This window comes from Crocodylus siamensis, chromosome 2 (assembly GCF_052110815.1).
Source record: "Crocodylus siamensis isolate JL-2025a chromosome 2, ASM5211081v1, whole genome shotgun sequence".
Taxonomy (NCBI): domain Eukaryota; kingdom Metazoa; phylum Chordata; order Crocodylia; family Crocodylidae; genus Crocodylus; species Crocodylus siamensis.
Genome location: NC_143396.1, coordinates 76,842,257 through 76,861,959, shown reverse-complemented (window position 1 = coordinate 76,861,959; position 19,703 = coordinate 76,842,257). Strand labels below are relative to the sequence as shown.

Sequence of the window (19,703 nt, the reverse complement as noted above, 5' to 3'; positions counted from 1 at the left end):
AGACTGCACGCAGTATTTTAATGCAAAAAGCTAAACTTTAACTTCAGAATCCAGCTGCATCAAAACTACGTGAAAAAGCACAATTTTAGTAATCAAGTGGGGGAAAAAATGGAGCTTCATGGTAAGATTCCCGTTGAAATAATTAGCCAAGTCTTTACTGTATCTGGCTAATTAAATCCCCATTCTGTAATTCCATTGAAGCACTAAAAACAAACTGCATTGAAGCCATCAGTCTAATTATATCATGCTCCTAACAGTGTTTAATTGCAAAAGGGTTTATATTTGCTTAATACACCACCATCCAAAGCTGGCTAAGATCACAAGTTGGAGGCTGTCAGTGATACCATTCAGTAAGAACCTAAACAGATTAATGCCTGTTTCTTTCTGCTGCACAGAACCTGAAGCGTGTGGCAGAGACATGGATGGATGAGTTTGCAGAATACATTTACCAGCGGCGGCCCGAGTACAGACACCTCTCCACTGGTGATATCTCTGCCCAGAAGGAGCTTCGCAAGCACCTCAAATGCAAGGATTTCAAGTGGTTCATGACTGCTGTGGCTTGGGATGTCCCCAAGTATTATCCACCTGTGGAGCCTCCACCTGCTGCCTGGGGGGAGGTGAGGAATAGACCAGCTAGATCAAATTTAACATCATATCCCATCTGTATTACCTTGCTTTTCGTGCAAATCTGCTGTAACTTTCTGTATTATAAGGAAGCTTTTATGAAATTAGGTTTTGTTCTCTTAACCAGTAGCATCATTAAGGGAGCTTGTAGCAATTAAAGTAATTTGTGAAACAGATATTGAAATAAGGAATTGCCATGTCTGGTGCCTATGGCTGTTTCTGGTGTGATCCATTAAAGCCCATGTCCACAGTCAATTATGCATACACAATAAGGGTAGCATAAAAAATAACAGGTAGGAATCATGATGAAATATTACAGGATGGCTTTGAACACTGAGAATCTAATTATTAAAAGGAAGGTCTAAAGTCAGCCTTAAAAATGGTGATTTTAGTCTAAGCCCACTTAAAATAGGCACATGTAGACGCGCCCACTATGAGGTATCTGCATGTGTGCATAGGTATCTGCCTAGTCACTTGTGGGTTGAGATTTGCCTGTTCATGTGAGGACACAAGAATGAATATATGTTCTTCTAAAAGTTTTGGCCCTGCTTCCCTAAAATCATAGTAAAACTCCTAGTGGCATTTTGTTGATGAAATCTCAGCTGAGCATTGGACTGTAGAGAATGGAAAGAATTTGAGTGATCTTTTTGAACAATCACATTGGCCTTTTGACTCTAGAAACCACAGGTTATTGATTCCATTTTTAAAATACAGGTTTTTTCCCCCCAAACAATGCATTATTATTAATTTCAAGGAAAAAAAATCACTTTTTAAACTATTTTTTTTAACTTTAGAAATATGAATAAGGTCAATTCTGGCTTTTCCTGGGTTTGCTAAAGGACTTCTGAAAATTATCAGTGAGCTATTACACATGAATAAAGGAAAGTAGGGGCTGAAACTGTAACAAAAACTTTTGCTGAGAACCCTTCAACCACCAGAGCTAAGCACAGACAGTCAAAAAGCCTGTGGGGAAGGAGGGTATAAATTCAATTTTCACAGGTTTCTCTAAGCTGCATAGGTTGGTCCGTTAATGAAGGGAACTCATGTTCACTCTACTGTTGGGGAATTCAGGCAGATGCCTGCACTGGCTAAGGCCAGAAGGCAGAGGGGTGCTCTCATACGCCTCCCAGAGTGCCAGGCATTGCTGAGTATACTGCAGCACTGAGTGGGGTCCATCCCGCATTGACTGTCTGGTACATGTCCCCAACCCCCTACTGTCCCCCCACCTGCAGGGGGAGCGGGAATGGAGCCCCTGCACCCCAGTCCTGCCCCCACACCAAGCTGGGGTCCGCCCATGGAGCCCCATGCTGGAGGGCATTTCTCTGTCACTGCCTGGCTGCATAGCCCTGCCCCGCGCAACTCTCTCCCTCTGACCCACAGAAGGGAGGGGAATCAAGCCCCCCACCCCAATCTTGGCCCTCCCCAAGCTGGGATCTGTCCAGCTTGGGGGAGCCACATGCTGCAGGGCGGTTTTCCCCCATCCCTGCCTGGCCGGGCCAGCTTTATAGAAGAAAGGATCGGGCCCCCATACCAGGAACCCTGGCAGGCAGCAAGGAGGCTTGTGTTGGTGGTGGGGCCTGATCATTTCTTCTGTGGAGCTGGGACAGGGAAAATCCCCCCCGCCCCCACCCCGTGAGGGTCTGCCCAGATCAGGACAGCCTGAGACAGGGGCAGGGGGAACCCCCTTGCAGCACTGGGCTCCCTCCAGCCGAGCAGATCCCAGCTTGGGGGGACTGAATCTGGAGCGGAGGCTTTTTTCCCCCCTCCCCCCTGCAGGTCAGAGGCAGAGGCTTACAGGGGGCAGGGCTGTGCAACCACCCCTGCTTATGTGGTGGGGGGAGACACTCCCATAGTGTGTCCACTCCCCTCCAACCAGGCAGACCCCATCTCAGGGGGAGACTAGGGCCAGGATGGGGGACTCTGGTCCTCCACCTCCTCTCCGCTGCACCACTGGACTGACAAGCACAGGCAGGATTCAGGACTGGGGAGAAAAGATTTTTCTCCCTTAGCTCTGTGACAGCCTAGGGGCAGGGCCAGCCAAGTTCGGGTGGAGCAGAGGAGCACTGGCAGAGTCTACCCTGCCTGTCCTGTGAGGTTGAGGTTAGTGGGGAGGCCACAAGGCATCGTAGGAGCTGGGAGACTGTGACCTAAATTGAGTTGGGAGTGGATCTTGAACAGAAGTTCTATAGACTTGTCTAACATAAACTGATTAAATCTGATACTACATCCATTCAGGTCTATATTAAACTGGGTTCCACCATTTTGAAACTGGTCTACATGCACTGAACTGCTGTTCTGTTACTGGTTTAGGCTCATTTCCAATCACTTATACCGGTTTATGTGTCATTTCTGTCCCTAACCCAGATGTCCGCATTAACCCAGCGTATTCCCCAAGAGAGGCAATCTTCCCAGTTTGTGATCTCTTATATGGCTCCAGATTTTAAACTAAACCAATTACTTCATTTCTTATAGCTGAGGTTAAAAAATAACTTCTTACACTTTCTGTCCCATTGTCTTTCGCATTCCTTTAGCTAAGCCCCCCGCTACTAAACTTTGTAGTAACTTCTTGGCATAAGTGGCTTCAGTATATGCTAACTACTGACCCCAGCAAATTTCCTTATTGTTGCAATGTTTCATAGCTTTAATTTTGTTACGTAAGTGTCATGTGGACTGGTAATACCAAGAGGTAATAATGATTTAACAGAATAACTGGGAAAGATCAAGGTCCAATAACTCCCACTGTATTTCTCCATTCAGGACCCGACATACAAACATGCACACACCCCCGGTGCCTACAATTACAGGGCTTGGATCATTTGGCATATATCTGTTTAGCTCATTTGGACAATCCTTCCTACTCAGTCTTTTAGATGGACCATATTTAAGATTCAGATGTTCATGATTTATATGGAGATAGTAACATAGTCCCTACATATAAGTACAGTGTGTTTAACATAAATCCTACAACCGTATTATAGGCATCTAATTTTCTATTATAAATATCCAGAGTCCTTGGAGTGGAAATGAGGATCCTTAATCCTAAAAATAATTCTATTTCTAAACTTATCAGAAGTGACATTTCAGTCCTACTACTCTAAACTTTTTCCTGAGAATTTCACATTCCTTTAAAGTTTTAATTAGTTTGTCAGCGCTTACAAAAGACTTGAAGAAACTTAAAGGTCAATGGCTGTTATAATTAGAAACTGAAAACAGGAAAACAGATTGCTCCCTTATTACTTTATCAGAATTGAGCAGCTCCAGATACCTCACTGGCTGTAAACATCAAAAATCCTTTAATGGACATCTGTGCCAAGATGGACTGTCATTCACTGCATTCTCCACTTGCACTTGGAAAAGAGCTACATCTGTTTTGTTTATGCCAGCCTGAGAGAGGGTAAACATTGAAGTACTCAGACAATCCCTGGCTCCAGTATCCTGATATGTAACTAGTAAATGATGTGTGCAGCCCATAAACAGCCTATAAACTGCTCCTTTCTTTTTGCAAAACACATCTGCTAAGAATTTGACTTTTAAATTTCTTGGCAAAATCTATTCCTGCTAGAAAAGAATTTTTTTTTTAATCCCTTCTCATCAGGCTTGATCTTTTGAACTTATTTGTGCCTCTTCCCTACATAGCTGGAAGGGTACATGTTGCATCTGCTGTTTCTGCTCTGCCTTTTCAGCATCTCAAATGCATGTATATGGCAATTGTAGAATGAATATAGGAGAAATTAAAGTTAATGAACAAATTGCCATCAATTTTGTATCTGGACTGGACAATTATGCCATTTCCTCAGCTGCTAAGGTAAAATGCTAATCCCAAGAATATTTGTTTACAGAACACGTCCTAGATTGCATGGTACCTGCTAGTATTTGAAGAGTATGTCAACTGCCCCTTAAATTGGGCTTAAAAAGCAAGTTCTTTGCAAAGAAATGGAATTTCATACAGTGTTTGTGACCAAAGTCCAAAACGTTGACTGGGTTGGGTGACATTGCCCTGAATGATTTTAAAGACTGGGAGCACTTGCAGCATTACCAGCTGTTATACAGTGTACATTTGCAAACATTACATACCTTTAACATTTATGTGAGAACATGTTTTGCAAGGTCAGATATAAAATGGTAGCTCTGAATAAATTGTTTTGGACTTCATACATCCTGCATTGAAAGTCGTATGGGAAATTCATTCACTTTCCTGATACAATATTGAACATCTGTAAAATTAAACTTTTCTTCACTTATTTGATATTCAACAAGTCTCTCTGCCATTGCCCTAATGCTAAGTTATGGGGCCTGAAGTCACTCCATCCTCATCCCCATGGAGAACTCATGGATTTAATAGAACCACTTTACGATAGTGATATGAAAGCCCAGAGATAAAACACTCTGAAGCTAAACCAAATGACCTATTTGAAAAAGGATCAAAGGGCAGCTTCACATGTGCTCTGGCATGGGGGCTGGGCACTTTAATTAAAGCGCTCGCATCATCTCGTGTATTCAGCGTCCTGTGCTTCTAAATGGCAAAAGGGGCACTTTAACTAAAGCTCATTCAATCCCCATTCAATACTGAGTGCTGCATAGTTTCTGTACCACTCAAATTAGCTCAAAATTAGTCACCCTGGGTTTCAGGGTGCCCTACTTTCTTTGGACTTCACTCAGACTATGCTTGACTTCTAGTCTCTTCTTTTTTATGGTCCACACAAAGGGAAGATGCTTTCTTTTAACTAATTGCATATCAATTAACATGAAAGGTAGTTCATCTTTAGGCTGTAGATATGTAGGTCTGAAAGATTATCTAAGGATATATCACGGTCTCATACCAAGTATAGTTAAAATCATTGTAAGGGTGGCTTACTTGAAAGCAGACTGTGAACAGCTGAGTTCCCATTTTTGTACCTATGTGAATATTTCTAATGTCCTCTAAAAATACAGCCAGTTTTGTATTCTGAGCACTAAATCACACTATATGAAAAGCATTTTCTAAATTGGTAGGGACTGGAAGCCTCTTATGATGATGCCGTATTGCATTGCAGTGACTCTGACAACAGAGTCCCAGCACCACCTTTGTATTCAAGGGCAATATATCATTTGAACAGACGATTAAATTGAGCAGTAGTTCTAACATGATTTGTCATTCATTTCATGTACTGAAGATAATTTGATCACCTTATTTCAGAGCTCTTTTTCAGTCATTTCCTACATCGAAGACATGCACTTGAGGTTATTAAATATCACTAAACTGGTATGACTCCATGGTAAAACATAAACTTGTCTTTAGATTAATGTTGTACTTTCAGAAAATCGGAGTGATACTTTTTAATTTTTCAGTAGACATTTTTTGCAAGCTGAAACACACAGAATGTGGGTTCAAGTTGCCCTAGCGACTGTCTCTTCTTCACTGAGCCCTTCTACATGTGAATATCAGGAGATGTGATTGTGGGTTCATGCATTAGATCCCATTGCACCTTACTGCTAATGTAAGGGGAGCCTGGGATTGGCAAGAAGCAAGCTGCCGCAGCCAGGAGTCCCGTCAGCTAGTCACGTGCTGCTGGGACCCAGAGTCAGCAGCTTCTGGGGCTGAGTCCCCTTAACCTCACAAGAGGTCTCAGCAATGCCAAAATATTTAAACACATAAATGTTTGCTGAATCAGCACCTTGGTTTCTACCTAACACTAGGGTACTAAATACTGACCTACCCAGCTTAGTTCTGTGGCTCTAATCTTTGTGATGCACCTTGAAACCCACAGATGAAAATTCAAAGCATCTTTTCATACAGTCACCTCAGGGGTTTTATGATCTGTCTAAAAATTAACAGGTTTTTTTTTTCTGCTGTGTAAAATATTTCAGAAAAGGAAGCATGTCCAGAAGGGCAGTGCCTGGTTCCCTCTCCCTCCCTGTTATTGGTGGTTCCTGCTGGTAGAGGGTCGCTGACCATAGCTCCTTACAACCATTTTTATGTGGATCAAGGTTCATTACTATTTATAGTAACTAATTGCTAGTTATAAATCCCTAAAGGAATTGATGCCCAGGTGCCATCTCATAACTGCAGTTCTGATGTGCTGCATTGGGCTCCAGAACTTAAACTCACCCTACCTAGCAGCCAGGTATTTTTACAGGGGAGTCCCCACCATCTTGTGCCTGATCATATTCATGCATGCAGAATACATCCAGGGCAAGCTCTAAAAACACAGCCTGAAACCTGTGATAACAGGGGCGGGCAGTTATTTTGGGTGTAGTTCAGCTTATCAAGGTTTGGCAAGCTGTTAAGGACCGTGTGGGTAGCCCACCCTGTGACAGGTGCCCTGCCCCCTGGTTGCCATACTGTGACCAGAAGTCCCACCCCCTAACTTCTGACCTTTGCCACCAGAAGTCCCTCCCCTTGCCCCCGGAAGTACACCTTTCGGGTACCTCAGGTTTTGCCATCTCAGAACCAGAAAAATAGCAAATTATATTCTAAAAAGTGATTATCTACAACATTCATTAATTTGATTTCAAAAAATTTTACCTTGAAGACAGCGGATAGATAGAGACATGCAGAAGGATACAAAATTTTACAACCAATTTATTTATTTATTTCGCTATTTTTTAAATAATGTATTTATTGAAAATTGCATTTTTTCAGACCAGAATGTTTTGGTTTCAACATGTAAAACTAAAAACTTGTGCCAACTTATTTACTATGCCTCCTCTACTCACTTCCCACCCAGGTACTGTCATATGCATTAACAAAAAAAAAAAAAACAACAGATTTTCTAATGGTCAAAGCAACATAAAAGAAAAAGTTCTTATTTAATCATCTTCAGCATGGGAAAGGAGATAAAATATAAAAAAAACCCAATCATTTAGAACCCTGACAAGGACAATGGCTGACTTGGAAAAAATGGTGGGCTTCCACCAGTGTTTCATGTCCCAAAAATCAGCTTCCCCTACAAAGTAGAGGCTTAAATATTGATACTCAAGAGATTAGATGAAAAGTATAATGATAACTTCTCCCATTGGTTTAGAGAACTAGAGATGTGCTTTAATTAAACATTGAAAACTCAGCATTATAAAGCTGAATATTCTAATAGGATCTGATTAATAAAACAAAAGCAGGAGGTGTGATTCATAGCAAAGCTGGCAGTTTTTGACACTTTCTGCAAAAAGTATCCTACATTTACAATTCCTCCATTTTCTTTAGATGCCCAAGAAACATATTTGTTTATTAATTATGGACGTTAGAGTGCATTTTTTTAAAACTCAATGGACTATTAATCTATTCAGTTATGAAATGTGCAAAAGACTAATAGGTGATCATATTTCTCTAACCTCACTTCTAAGGTCCTAAGCAGCTCAAGTCCTTTCTTAAGTCCTTTCAAAACCCTACATTTAAGAAGGGACATTTTAGGTCATGTCCCTTTTTTCATTAATATCTTTATGTATTAAATAACCTCAGAATCTCAGAGTGTCAATTCCCCTGCTAAATGAAATTCTTGCTAAGCCTTTGTCTACACTAGGGAAAAAACTATCAGCGTTTTACAGATGACACCATTTTTCATACTACATTAAATACTTAAACAGAATATGTAAAGAGCAGATTTATAAATAGACTTTAACGAAGCCTGTATTTGTGTGCACATTTTTATCTGTGCAAGCCCTTTTTAAGCATAGGCATCCAGTGGCAATGTGTAGGGGGTGTGCATGCACCCCCTGACAGCCAGCACTCCCCACTTACGCAACAGGCGGGGGGGGGCAGGTGGGAGTGCTGGTGCCCCCCCTGGGAGCACCGGCCAGGGAGTGGGGCTGCCAGGAGAAGCACCACTGGCACTTCTGGGAGTGCTGCTGGCACTTCTGGGATGCCCCACTCGCACTTACGAGGTGGTGTGATCGCACCCTCCCTCCCCCAGTCAGCAAGATCGGCAGTGGGACACTGTCCCCCACCCCCGCCCCCAGTCCGTGAGAAAATCACCTTATTCCTCATCTGACTGGCCACTGGGGGGGCACGTGCCCCCACCTGACTCAGGAGGCACCAGTCACCCATGCATTCACCTCTGTATTCAGGTGTTAGGATTTGGGGTGAAACAAATGGGCTTTGTTTCTGCCTCTCCCCACCCTCTACATATACGCAAACTGGATTGATGAGGTGGTTCAAAAATTGTGTGCACATAAAAGGAGGTCACTTTTAGATGACCAAGATAAAAAATCTGGACTTGCCACTGCTTTTGTAATTTTAATTGAAACCCAATAGTTTAGAAATGTATAGCTAGATGAGGGATTCAAAGGCATGTTTATTCCTTAATGAGAAAAAAAATCACAGTTTCCAAAGCACTTCTGCTCTCCTTTCCTGATATATGTGCGAATCATGTCAGATTTACTAACAGCATGGTGCTGATGCTCCGTAGAACATTCCCTGTGGTTCTGACAGCAGTTTGAACTGCTCTGTTCAGTTTCTAATTACAGCCAAGGCAGAAGAGAGACATCACAAAGCAGAAGTACAGATTTGATTGAGATGCTTTTATTACAACAACAAAAACTGCTCTGTAACTAGAGAGGCCAGAAAGAAAAGAAAGGTTGAGAAATGGTCGGGACAGGGCAAAGCAGGTAGCCAAGAAACCAGTAAACGGGGAGAAAATACTTAAGAAATAGAAAGAGAGAAGCAGAGAAAAGGGAAATAAAGAAGACAGGGAAGGACTAAATCATGAAGGATGCAAGTAAACGGTATCCTTAAATAAAAGCCTTTTTCAGAAAACTGATAGAGTAATCTTGCTCCTGAAATGAGGGAGAACAGCACAGGGCAATTGCCATACTAAATGAAACTATGGAAGCCCTATGAAGGCTACAAGGTCTTCAGGAGAACAGTTTCCACCCTTTCTTGAAATAAATATTTATTTTATGGTATATCTTGCATGCTAAAGTGACTGTTCCTGCTGCAGTAGCTGACCCAGGGCTGCATTTGTTAAAGCTCCCATGGTATTTCTACATGGCACTTTATTAATCTTAATGTTAAAACTAATTTTAGCCTCTCTGTCTCAGTTGGATTGTACCTTTTGAGTATATAACTTGACGAGGAGACAGTTACTAAAAGAGCTTATAGCTTTAGAATAGTTTGGGTGTTCTTTATTTGTACGAAGTATAATTAACCATCTTGGAACTGTGTGAATGAGGCCTTATTGACAGCATAGTGGAAATGGTATTTGAGACTTATTTTTAACTTAAATTTTGAAAAACTGCACTTAAAATCTACCTACCCGATTTTGCTATTTCACATTTCTGATTGAAAATATAAAAATAAAGACAGCGGTGTTGACAATCTGGTTGACTTTTACACTGACATGTAACAAAGTGCTGCATACTTACGGCTCACCCCCACCCAACCCATGGAAGGGTTGAGGCCTAAGGTTATTAAGCCAAATATTCAAGCTGGTAGGCAAACCATTTCCCCCCATGTACAGATAACACTCTGCAAATGTGGAGAAGTTGACTCACTTCAATAATCAGTAGAGGGATTTTGAGCATTGTTTTAAATACATTTTTAACACACACGTTTCCACTTCGGTGAGAGCAGGAATGCTCAGAACCTCTGAAATACTGGATTTAATTCTCTGCAGTGATTTTCATGGCAGCTTGATATGTACTTTACGTTTCCCAGTCTCAGTTACTTATTTATATAATCTCTGTAAAATAATGTATATTTATGTAAACTCTATTGTTTATACAATAATATTTCTGTCTCCATAGCCACCTCTTTCCACAAGATGAAGTAAGACATAGAAGCTAATTGGGTGTCAAAGTCTATAGATAACAACTTATCTCAGCTGAGTTGCCCCCTTATATCTTCTTTCTCTACAAAAGAGAGTGATCATCCAGGATTGCCTTGTTCTCTTTAAATCCTTTTCCAATTTTTCCTCTGAATCAAAATCCCAGAAGGCCTAAAGAGAAGGTGTATTTCCTTCTTTAAAACCTTCAAATGACTTGCGCTGGTCTGAATTATCCTTCCATGTTTTATAGAGCTCTGTCCTGTGTCTATACCAGGTGCTGCCTTTGAAAATAGCTTGAGACTTCCTCACACTTCTTTCAGGGTTAAATTCTGTTTAGCTCCTGCCTGCCTGGGAAGTCATCGGTAATACTCACAACTTCAGTGCAGATTTCCAGTGAGGTCATACATTACATTAATGCTAGACAACCAGTTCCTTGCAGGCCTCTTGGCAACTAAAATAATAACAGTTACACATAGTGTACAAGCAACTTGTAACTAACTTACCATTACAGCAGCACTACACAGTAGGTAGGTAATTATTATTAGTTTCTCTATTTTATATGGGGATAAGCTGGTAGAGGAAGTAGATTTGCAAGTCACAGTCGCTAAGTAAGTCATTGGCCAGAGCCAAGATTAGAATTCAAAAGTTCCCATCTTTCAATTCTGTGCTCTTTTTTCCAGACTACAATGCCTAGGTAAAGCAAAGTTACAGACTGTATGTACTTGAAATGTATTGCAGATGTATAATCTGTATGTCTGTCCATGTGCTAGATTTCTGTTTACAGCTCTAAAGGGGATGCTTTCTTTGTTTTCTTTAATCTTGAGTTCCACAGTGCAGAGTTGTTTGATATTTTTAAATAGTACAGTTTAAGAACCCAAATCTGGCACCTTTTCTTGTTATCAATAGCACTTTCCACACAACTCTCTTTTATTCCTGTTTTCCAAGAACAGCATCAGTGCCATGTATATGGTCTGATTGAAAATGCAGGACTAATTATTACTCAACAGTAAATTACCTTCAATCTCAAAAGTGCTATTTTCCCTTTATGGATAAGTTCAGTGGCTCAGAATCCATATGGACAGAATATTCTCCACACACTTAGTGCAAATATAAGTGTTTCTTAAGACTTTGTATATTAAATATTAATATGTGATCATATCTGCAACAATGTGGGTGCATCTACACATGAAATTAATTTGATGCAATAAACTCTAGGACAGTCAAAATAAGAACTGTTTGCATCTAAGCTTCAGAAAACTGTAAGAGTCAGAGATAGGAACAGATGGTTTTTCCTTTGAATGAGCTTGAGCTGGCTTATTTGGATTGCAAAAGAGTAAAAGTAAACTTTGACGACTCTCCCTTCCCCTCCCCCAAATGTCTAGTCTCTATTCCCAGCACGATTCCACAAAACACCTAACCTGGATTTTTTAATGCAATGTTTCAAGGTCTTCTTCAAGAAACAGTATTGCAAAGGAATATGTCAGTAAAGATAAATAAGTAAGAGGTGTGTATCTATCCCTGTGATCTAACTAAACCATAACTGAGTCAAATTTCAAACTCCTGTGTTCTAGGAAGTTGTATTCTGCATCTTAGTGTAATGTGAAATATTGTTTTTTGGTTTTACAGATTCGAAACGTGGCAGCCAATCTCTGTGTTGACAGTAAACATGGGGCCACAGGGACTGAACTGAGATTAGATGTCTGTGTGAAGGATGGCTCAGAACGGACTTGGTCGCATGAACAGGTATTTTAATAGTGAAAGAAGAAAAGAACTGTAAAATTATTGATTCTCTCTTCCAAATATTAAAGACTTTTCTCCTCTTTGTAAGACATTAAGCAAGGTATGGAATATATATTTTGTTGTGCTGTTAACCGTAATAACTTTTAGAAAACAAACATTAATATAGCCTTAGAAACTCCACAATGTGTCTTTAACAGTTTGTCCTATCTTCTTTTATAAAAAAAAGTTGTTACCCCTCAAATACCCTTAGAGCCTCCTTTATTCCTTTCTTTAAATTACTTCCCAGGATTTTGTAACATGTCCATCTTTGACATGAAGTGTCAACATTTTTGAAATAACAGAGGAGTCTATCTCCTCCATACCCCTTCCACCTAACAACCATAATGACTGGAGATGAGCCAAAAGGGCTTGAGAAAGTAGATTCGAAAAGAACTCAGATCAAGAGGTAAGAAAGCTGATCTTAGCAGCTATATGGGCTTCTAGTACAAGCCACATGGACTGATATCCAAGGAAGCTAGAAAGAAGGAGATCGTAATCAAGACAAGAAGTAATGAGACCTTACCTAAAAATTTTGGCCATGTGAATCGACAAATATTGGAACATTGGAGGAATACAAGCCTAGGTTTGTATACAGACTTGACCAATAGGTCATAGAAAAGGAGTGAAGATGATTTACAGGTTATGGGTTTGGGTAATGTGGAGAGGATAAAGAAGTAGGACAGTACATTGGCTTTAGGATTGGGGTTTCCTGTTATTTTGTCCATGTTTAATTTAAACAATGAGATATCAGAGACTGGCTAAGATGCCCAGTTTTGTGCCAAGGGCTGGTGTGCTATTTGTTCACTCCCAGTTACACTACTAAACCTATGCTTCCCAGAGAACCTGAGTTATTCCTGTGCGACTGACACAAAATCATATGCACATTCATGCAACAGAATATTTTTTCAGAACACTACAAGATAGTATTTCCTTCAAGCCTTAATCACTTAGGTTTTCCCCTGTCTGCTGAGATGCTTAAAAAAAAGGCAAGTTCCAGCACAGGTATTTCATATCTGTTGCATCTGAGGAGGTGAAAAATTATGTAAATCCAGGCAAAGAATTAGATTTAGGATCACTTTTCTTACTTTGAGTTAAAACCTAGGCCAGTGAGGTGCACTGATCAGTTCTGGTGGGAGCTGATCATCTTCAGTACTCATGAACCAGTACTCATCAGCACTGGTTGTTGAAGGTGGTGGTAAGCATTTCTCTGAATCAGTCCCTAGTTATGTTTGTAATTATAGACATCACTCCCTGCATTTCACCAATATCTGAAACTGGAATATGTAGTTTAAGAAAACTGTCAGCAGAGGGCAGCTCCAGACAAGCGGTGCACCATGTTGAGACAGGAAAGATAAAAAGGTTAATGAATGTTTAACTGTGAGAGATTCTCAGTTCTGAAAGCCACTAACAATGGAGATTCAGCTGCACTGACATAAGGAGAAGTTCATCATTTTTAAAGTTCAGAGGAAAAGTAAACAGATTTTAACTTCAAAATACCACAGTTTATTTTATCATGGAAAAAGACACAGGAGGCTTCTTTTCCATGTTACAGAAAATTACACTGTATGCAGAAGTTACACGTTCGGCTTTGAGGAACAATTGGGATTAGTCTGTCCAGCTCTCAGTGTGCATTCTAAAAATACTGAGAAATGTTTCCAAGTACAAATGCTGTAAGCATTATTGCCTCCAGAAGAAAAATAGCATGGCAAAAATGTACACACATTTCCTTCTGGAAAGGGATTTTTTTTTTAAACTTGAAAAACTCTGAAATTGAAAGGCAAAAAGATTGGAAAAGTATTTGTAGTGAGAAGATTCAGAGTATCTTCCCTAATATATAATGTTTATCATGCCACTGATGAAGAGCTTGTTAATTTGATTACTTTTTAAGATACCTAATATTTACTTGGATTGTTTTATGGCAAAATAAAGCATAGATAAAAAGAAGCATGTTTGGATGTTTGGATTTTCATATCAGGACTCAGAGTTTCTGAGCCCTGATGTGAAAGTCATGCACCCTGCTGATAGGATCAAAAGGTGTGATTGTTGCCACAGTAGGAATCATTTTACTCAGCATTTTAAGGCTTCCAATTAAAGTAAGAAGGAAAAAAACGGAGAGGTCTTTCTCCGAAATCTCTCCGAAACCAATCGGAACCCTCCAAATCGATTTGGACAGATTCAGAAAGATTCAGAGATTTGGACATAGACACAGCTTTAAATGTTTTTTCTACATACCTCTAGGTAGCAGGCAGCTCATGAATGCTGTGATGCTGGAGTGTCCCACAGAAGCACAGGGAGGGGCTCCCCAGCACACTTGGCAGCAGACCTGGAAGAGGACCAGAAGCACTTTCAGTCCACCTCCAGGTCCGCTGGGGAGAGTGCTGTCCCTCCCCACCCCCCATGCTCCCCCAGCTCAGCAACTGGCGCCTCCTGGGCCTAGAGGAGAGCACCCCATGGCAGATTGCTGAGCCGGGGGAAGGCGTGGGGAGACCCCCAGCATGCACCCCGGCGGACCCAGAAGTAGCCTGGAAGTACTTCCAGTCCACTTCCAGGTTCACCACCAAACACATGGAGGGCCCCCCCACCTCCGCACTCCTGTGGGACCCCAGCATTTCAGCATTCGCTAGCCACGCTGGTACCTCAAGGTACATAAAAAAACATTTAAATCTGTGTCTGTGTCCGAATTGCTGATTCTCCAAATCAGCATCGAATCTTCAGATTCAGATGTGGCTGAATTGAATCGGGGACAGTGATCTGAATCAACAAATCTGTTGATAACTGTCCCCGATTCAGGCCAAATCCAAATCAAATAGGGCCCACTTTGCACACCCTAGTGATTATCACTTTGCCACTCAGAATTGTCAGAAAGCCATGAAGATGAGCTTGGTTAAAAGAGTGCTAGAAACAGCTATAAAAACACCATCCCCAATTTTTCCTCACTCTTTGTGGCTTACAGGATTTCTGCATATGCTGATAGTATTTTGTGCTGAGTATTTTATTACTGTATCCATTTATATTTTCATAACATATTTTGCTACATATCAGATAACTTTCTATCAAAAATGTATGGGTACATCTGTAGATAAAATTGTGGCAGGATGTGACTTGTATAACGAATTAATAGATAGTGACCCTGCCCTGAGACAGAGAAGTCAACTTTTGCACCAGAATTTGTTCTTGTTACCATATTTATTCGATTCCTAGGTGAGGTGTTTTTTTATTTAACATGGGAGAAAAGCCCCTCATCTTGGAATTGAAAATGAGGTGGCCGAGGACAGGCAGATGCCATGCCTCTGCTGCTGCCAGGTCGGGTTGGGGCCAGAGCAAGTATATGTTTCATGGGGCCAAAACCAGAGCAAAGTCAAGGTAAATAGCATGGGGAGAGGGAAAGGGGCAGAGTCTGTAGGGAGCTGGGATGGAGGCAGCAACCCCCGCCCCACCCTCCACCCCCTTATGTGGGTAAATGCAGTATGTCATGAGGCGTAGGAAGGAAAGATGCATCCATTAACAGTATGCCTATGTCACACTTCCTTATAACAGCCTGCAATGATTAGAATAGAAACCTTAAATCACAGAGCTCCAAAGTTACTAGCAGGCAAAACAGCAGACAAAAAACTAGTGATCCATTTTTTAAGTTTTTGGTGAGTGGGAGAGCTGGAAAGAACAGCTCTGCTGTTTTAGACTCTGAAAATGAAGATCGAATACTCTTCAACAGAGAGGGAAACAAGGAATATGCTTTTACTAGCAAGAAAGCCATCTGGATGATTGCATGATTCAGTAGGTCCTTCCCACCTCGAGCTGCTAAGTGTATATTCTAAAATCAGGCAGAGGGCTGATGAGATTAGCGGAGTAAAACTACATCTCTGTCTTTTCCTGAATCCTGCTTCCTTGCTTTGGAAAAAATAGAGGAGAAACAAATGGGCACATGGCAGGCTGCCTAGGAGAACATAGAGATATTTCTCCCTTTTGTGAACAAGTAAAGGTTTTATCTAACCATCTTACAAAGGAAGGTGCTGAATGGTCTCAATTCCTGATGACTGCAATGAGAATTGAAGCTGTGTTGCACAGGATCAAATCTTATAAACAAGATGACGTTGTAATAAGCAATATGAATTTGTAAAGGAGAGACAACTGCAGCCAAACTCTAGCTGTCTTGACAGAGCTACGGGTTTAGTGAATTTAATTTATCAAGACATGCATATACCCCCTTATCTAAAGTGAACAGAGAATTAGACATATGCTTTCAGGCTAAAGCTAACATTGGAGCGCAGACAATACTTACTGACAGAGCATATTAATGGTAGCAGAACTCTGTCTTTATCCTGCACAGTGTTAACAGCTGCCATAAATAAGTTTTGATGTATAGACAATGTCAGATTTAATTATAAAATCTCCTTTTTAGGCTGAATGGAAGTATCAATTAACATGTTTATGCTGAGACAGCTAGAAACAATAGAAGCTATTGCCCTGGTAATGCTGGATGGGCTAAGTGGCAGTGCCTGAGAAGTCAGGTAGGCTGACCAGCTATCTGACTGTAAACATAGGAGATATGAGATATTTTGGCAAGCTCTGTGTATATAAGAAGAAAAGACCAGCATACAGTAAGGGAGACAGTTATTGGAAACAGAGAGACAATACACTCTTGGGGTACAGAACTCACTAGAGATATCTGCTGCTATAGGATTTTGTGTGTGTTCCTTGAAAATACACAAGGTCACACTAAAGAATATACCTGATTTATATCCTCCATTTCTGAGGTTACTTTTATAATGCTATCACCGGGGACAGACAGCACTTGCTGCTGGAGATAGGAAAAAATAGATAGTAGTTCAAAGAGCAGCTCTAAGAAGAGGAGGAGGAAGAAGAAATAACCCATCTAGCATGAAGGTTTTAATATCCAGTATTTCTGAAACTACCAGGGCTGGAAATGAGAGCTTCATACAGTCACAAACCCATTATTTTCAGCTTTCAGACAGGATGGCCTACAACATTAATCTCTCCTTCTAGCAGTTCCAAAATAGTCATCTACAGAAACCAGGAAGGAATTGAAAAGGGAATCTGGACACAGGCTGGTTATCATAATCTTTAGATGTGAGGGTCAGGTTGTGATCTTTTACATCCACATCATTCTGTGTAGCAGCAGTTCTCAGATCCCAGGCTGAAGTTCACAGGCCGCAGTGGTCTGAGGCCTGTTATTGCTGCTGCACAGAAATACATTTTGGCTTAGTACATACATTTAAAAAGCCTGAGCCTGAATTGATTCAATCTTTGCAGGTTAATCTAATCTGCATAGACTGAACCAATCTGCAAGTGAATAGACATTCACTTTTGATTCTGGAAATGCAGCCACATGTCTGCAGTGGCTCAGGCTGTAAGCCGGGGGCAGGGGGGGCATTAGACTGAGCCCTCCCCTCCATTCAGCAGTAGCCACAAGGCTGAAGGGAAGCTAACCCGGGGGTGTGGGGTACGTGGCCATGCCCTGGCAGACCTGAGTATGATTGGGGAGGGATTTAAACCCCTACCCTGGCCTGCAGGGACCCCAGTTGGGGTGTGCCTGGATGGGGAAGGGGAAAAGAGCCCTTGCCAAGGTTGTCCTTGAGGGTGGGGCATAGCCAGATGCCAGCCAGGGCAGTGCCTCAGGCAAAGTGGGGGTAGGGAGGGGGATTAAACTCCCTTTCTCCCCTCTCTTGCACAGGCTGACCACACCCCCTGCCATGCAGGCAGCCAGTAGAGGGGAAAGCCAGGCTGGAGTCCCCATGCCCATGGGGAAAGGGCAGACAGGGGAGTTTAGTCCCCCTGAGCCTGTTGGCCCACCCCCTCCAGTCCAGCAGAGAAAAGTCTAGCAGAGGCTGTTCTGCCCCCACCAGACAGACCGGGCTGTACCAGCTGGGTTTCCCACCCCTGTCCCCTGTCAGCCAGCCCTCACTGCTCCAGCTAGAGAGCAGGGAGACAAGACCAGTCCTGTTTTGTTCGAGCAGACAGCATAGCCCAGGGCTGCAAAGCATGCTGGTGGCCTCTGATTGAACTTGAACCAGGAAGGAGTCTGGGACAGAAGTTCCATAAATGGGTTTGACCTAAATCAGTTAAGTCTGATACTACATTCAACCAGGTTCATCTTAAACCAGTTTCTGGCATTCTGAAACCAGTTGATGCGCACTGGACTTCTGTTGTGTCACAAGTTTAAACCAGTTTCTGATCACTTAAACTGGTTTACTTGTAACTCCTGTCCCAAGCCTTTGAGAATCAAGCGGTGAAGATTAGAAAATGACTCATGAGTCAGGAGGATTTACTGCTTTCAAATCAATCAGAAGAGTTAGAAAACTGTAGAATGGTTGTTCCATACTGGTAAGAAGCTGGTATTCCCAGGTTTCTCCTGTTGACTGTCAGTCATTCTTTGGAGCCTCAGGTTTCTGACTTGTTCTGTAGACTAGCAGTGATTTTGTTTTCTACCCTCTCAGGTTTCTGGGTTTTATAACACAGCAGCCTTGCTTCATTCTGCTATGCTGAGTCTGGCTTCTCGTCCTGATAATGACATAATAAGATGTCACTGTAGAGTATGTGAGGCTTCTTCAGAGAAGGATTTAACCTTTTGCAAAATGAGGATCGGGTTAAAAATAAAGTTAATGCTGTCCAGTGTGCTTTCCTGTAGATAAAGGTAACATAATACTCGGGGGGGAAAAGAGGAAGTAAGCATAGCACAGAATCAGGCTAAAAAAACCCTGGGTAGAGAATTTGTAATGCAGAAACAAATAGGAAGCGACAGCAGCTAACAAAAAGGACCTGAGCTCACAATGAGGTGCTGCAGCAAAAAGCAAATATTATTCTGATATGAGCTGTACACACTGTGGACTTGCCTGCAGGCCAAGGGAGGTAATAATGCCTCTGTGTCATATCCATACAACCACATTTGGAGTACAGTGGAGCATTTTGAGATGCTTAATTTTAAAAAGCATAATTTTCTTGAAAGAAGCTGAGGATGAATATTACAGTGAAAGGGCTAAAATGTGAGACTGATATTAGAGATACTCAGGATCAGAGTTTGATTTCATTGACTTGAAGGGTCTTAGTATGGATTTTTGAAGGTGTGATAGATCAGGCTAGATCTACACTGCAGAAACAAATGTTTAACCAAGTTAGCTCAGGTACCAAAAGCAATGCAGTTATAGCAGTATGCAGCTTGTGTGCAGTGTAAATTATACCATTTGGAGCCCTGTACTGCTGCAGTTAAATTGCTTCTAGTACCCCCGCTGGCTTAGGTACCTCTACACACTGCAAGCTTGAGTTCAGGTAATCAGCAGCTACTCAGTGGGCCAAAGGACAGAGTTGTTAGCACAGAAAATAGCTTTCAGCAGGGATAGCACAGTGCTGAAGAGCTAATACTAATATTCAGTCAAAAGCTATTGGCCACCTGAAAAGAAAAGACACGTTGCAAATTTAGATTTGGTGCCATCAGGTCTGTCTCCTATGTAACTGTAAGACTGTTTTTCACAGCATTTATTTCAACTAACTGGTCTCTGATGGAGCAAGATGCTTATTCTGACTCCAGCATCTCCCTCACACTTGCAT

General features: G+C 41.6%; 1 protein-coding gene across 2 annotated transcripts in view; it reads left to right on the top strand.

Annotated features, from left to right (window-relative positions):
* GALNTL6 (polypeptide N-acetylgalactosaminyltransferase like 6) overlaps positions 1–19,703 on the top strand; it is a 961,474-nt gene that overhangs the window by 923,528 nt on the left and 18,243 nt on the right. For both annotated transcript variants that reach the window (XM_090036188.1, XM_090036189.1), the window contains 2 exons: positions 396–617; positions 11,988–12,104. In XM_090036188.1, coding sequence (XP_089892314.1) covers positions 396–617; positions 11,988–12,104 — 339 coding nt within the window. The remainder of the gene's footprint in view (positions 1–395; positions 618–11,987; positions 12,105–19,703) is intronic.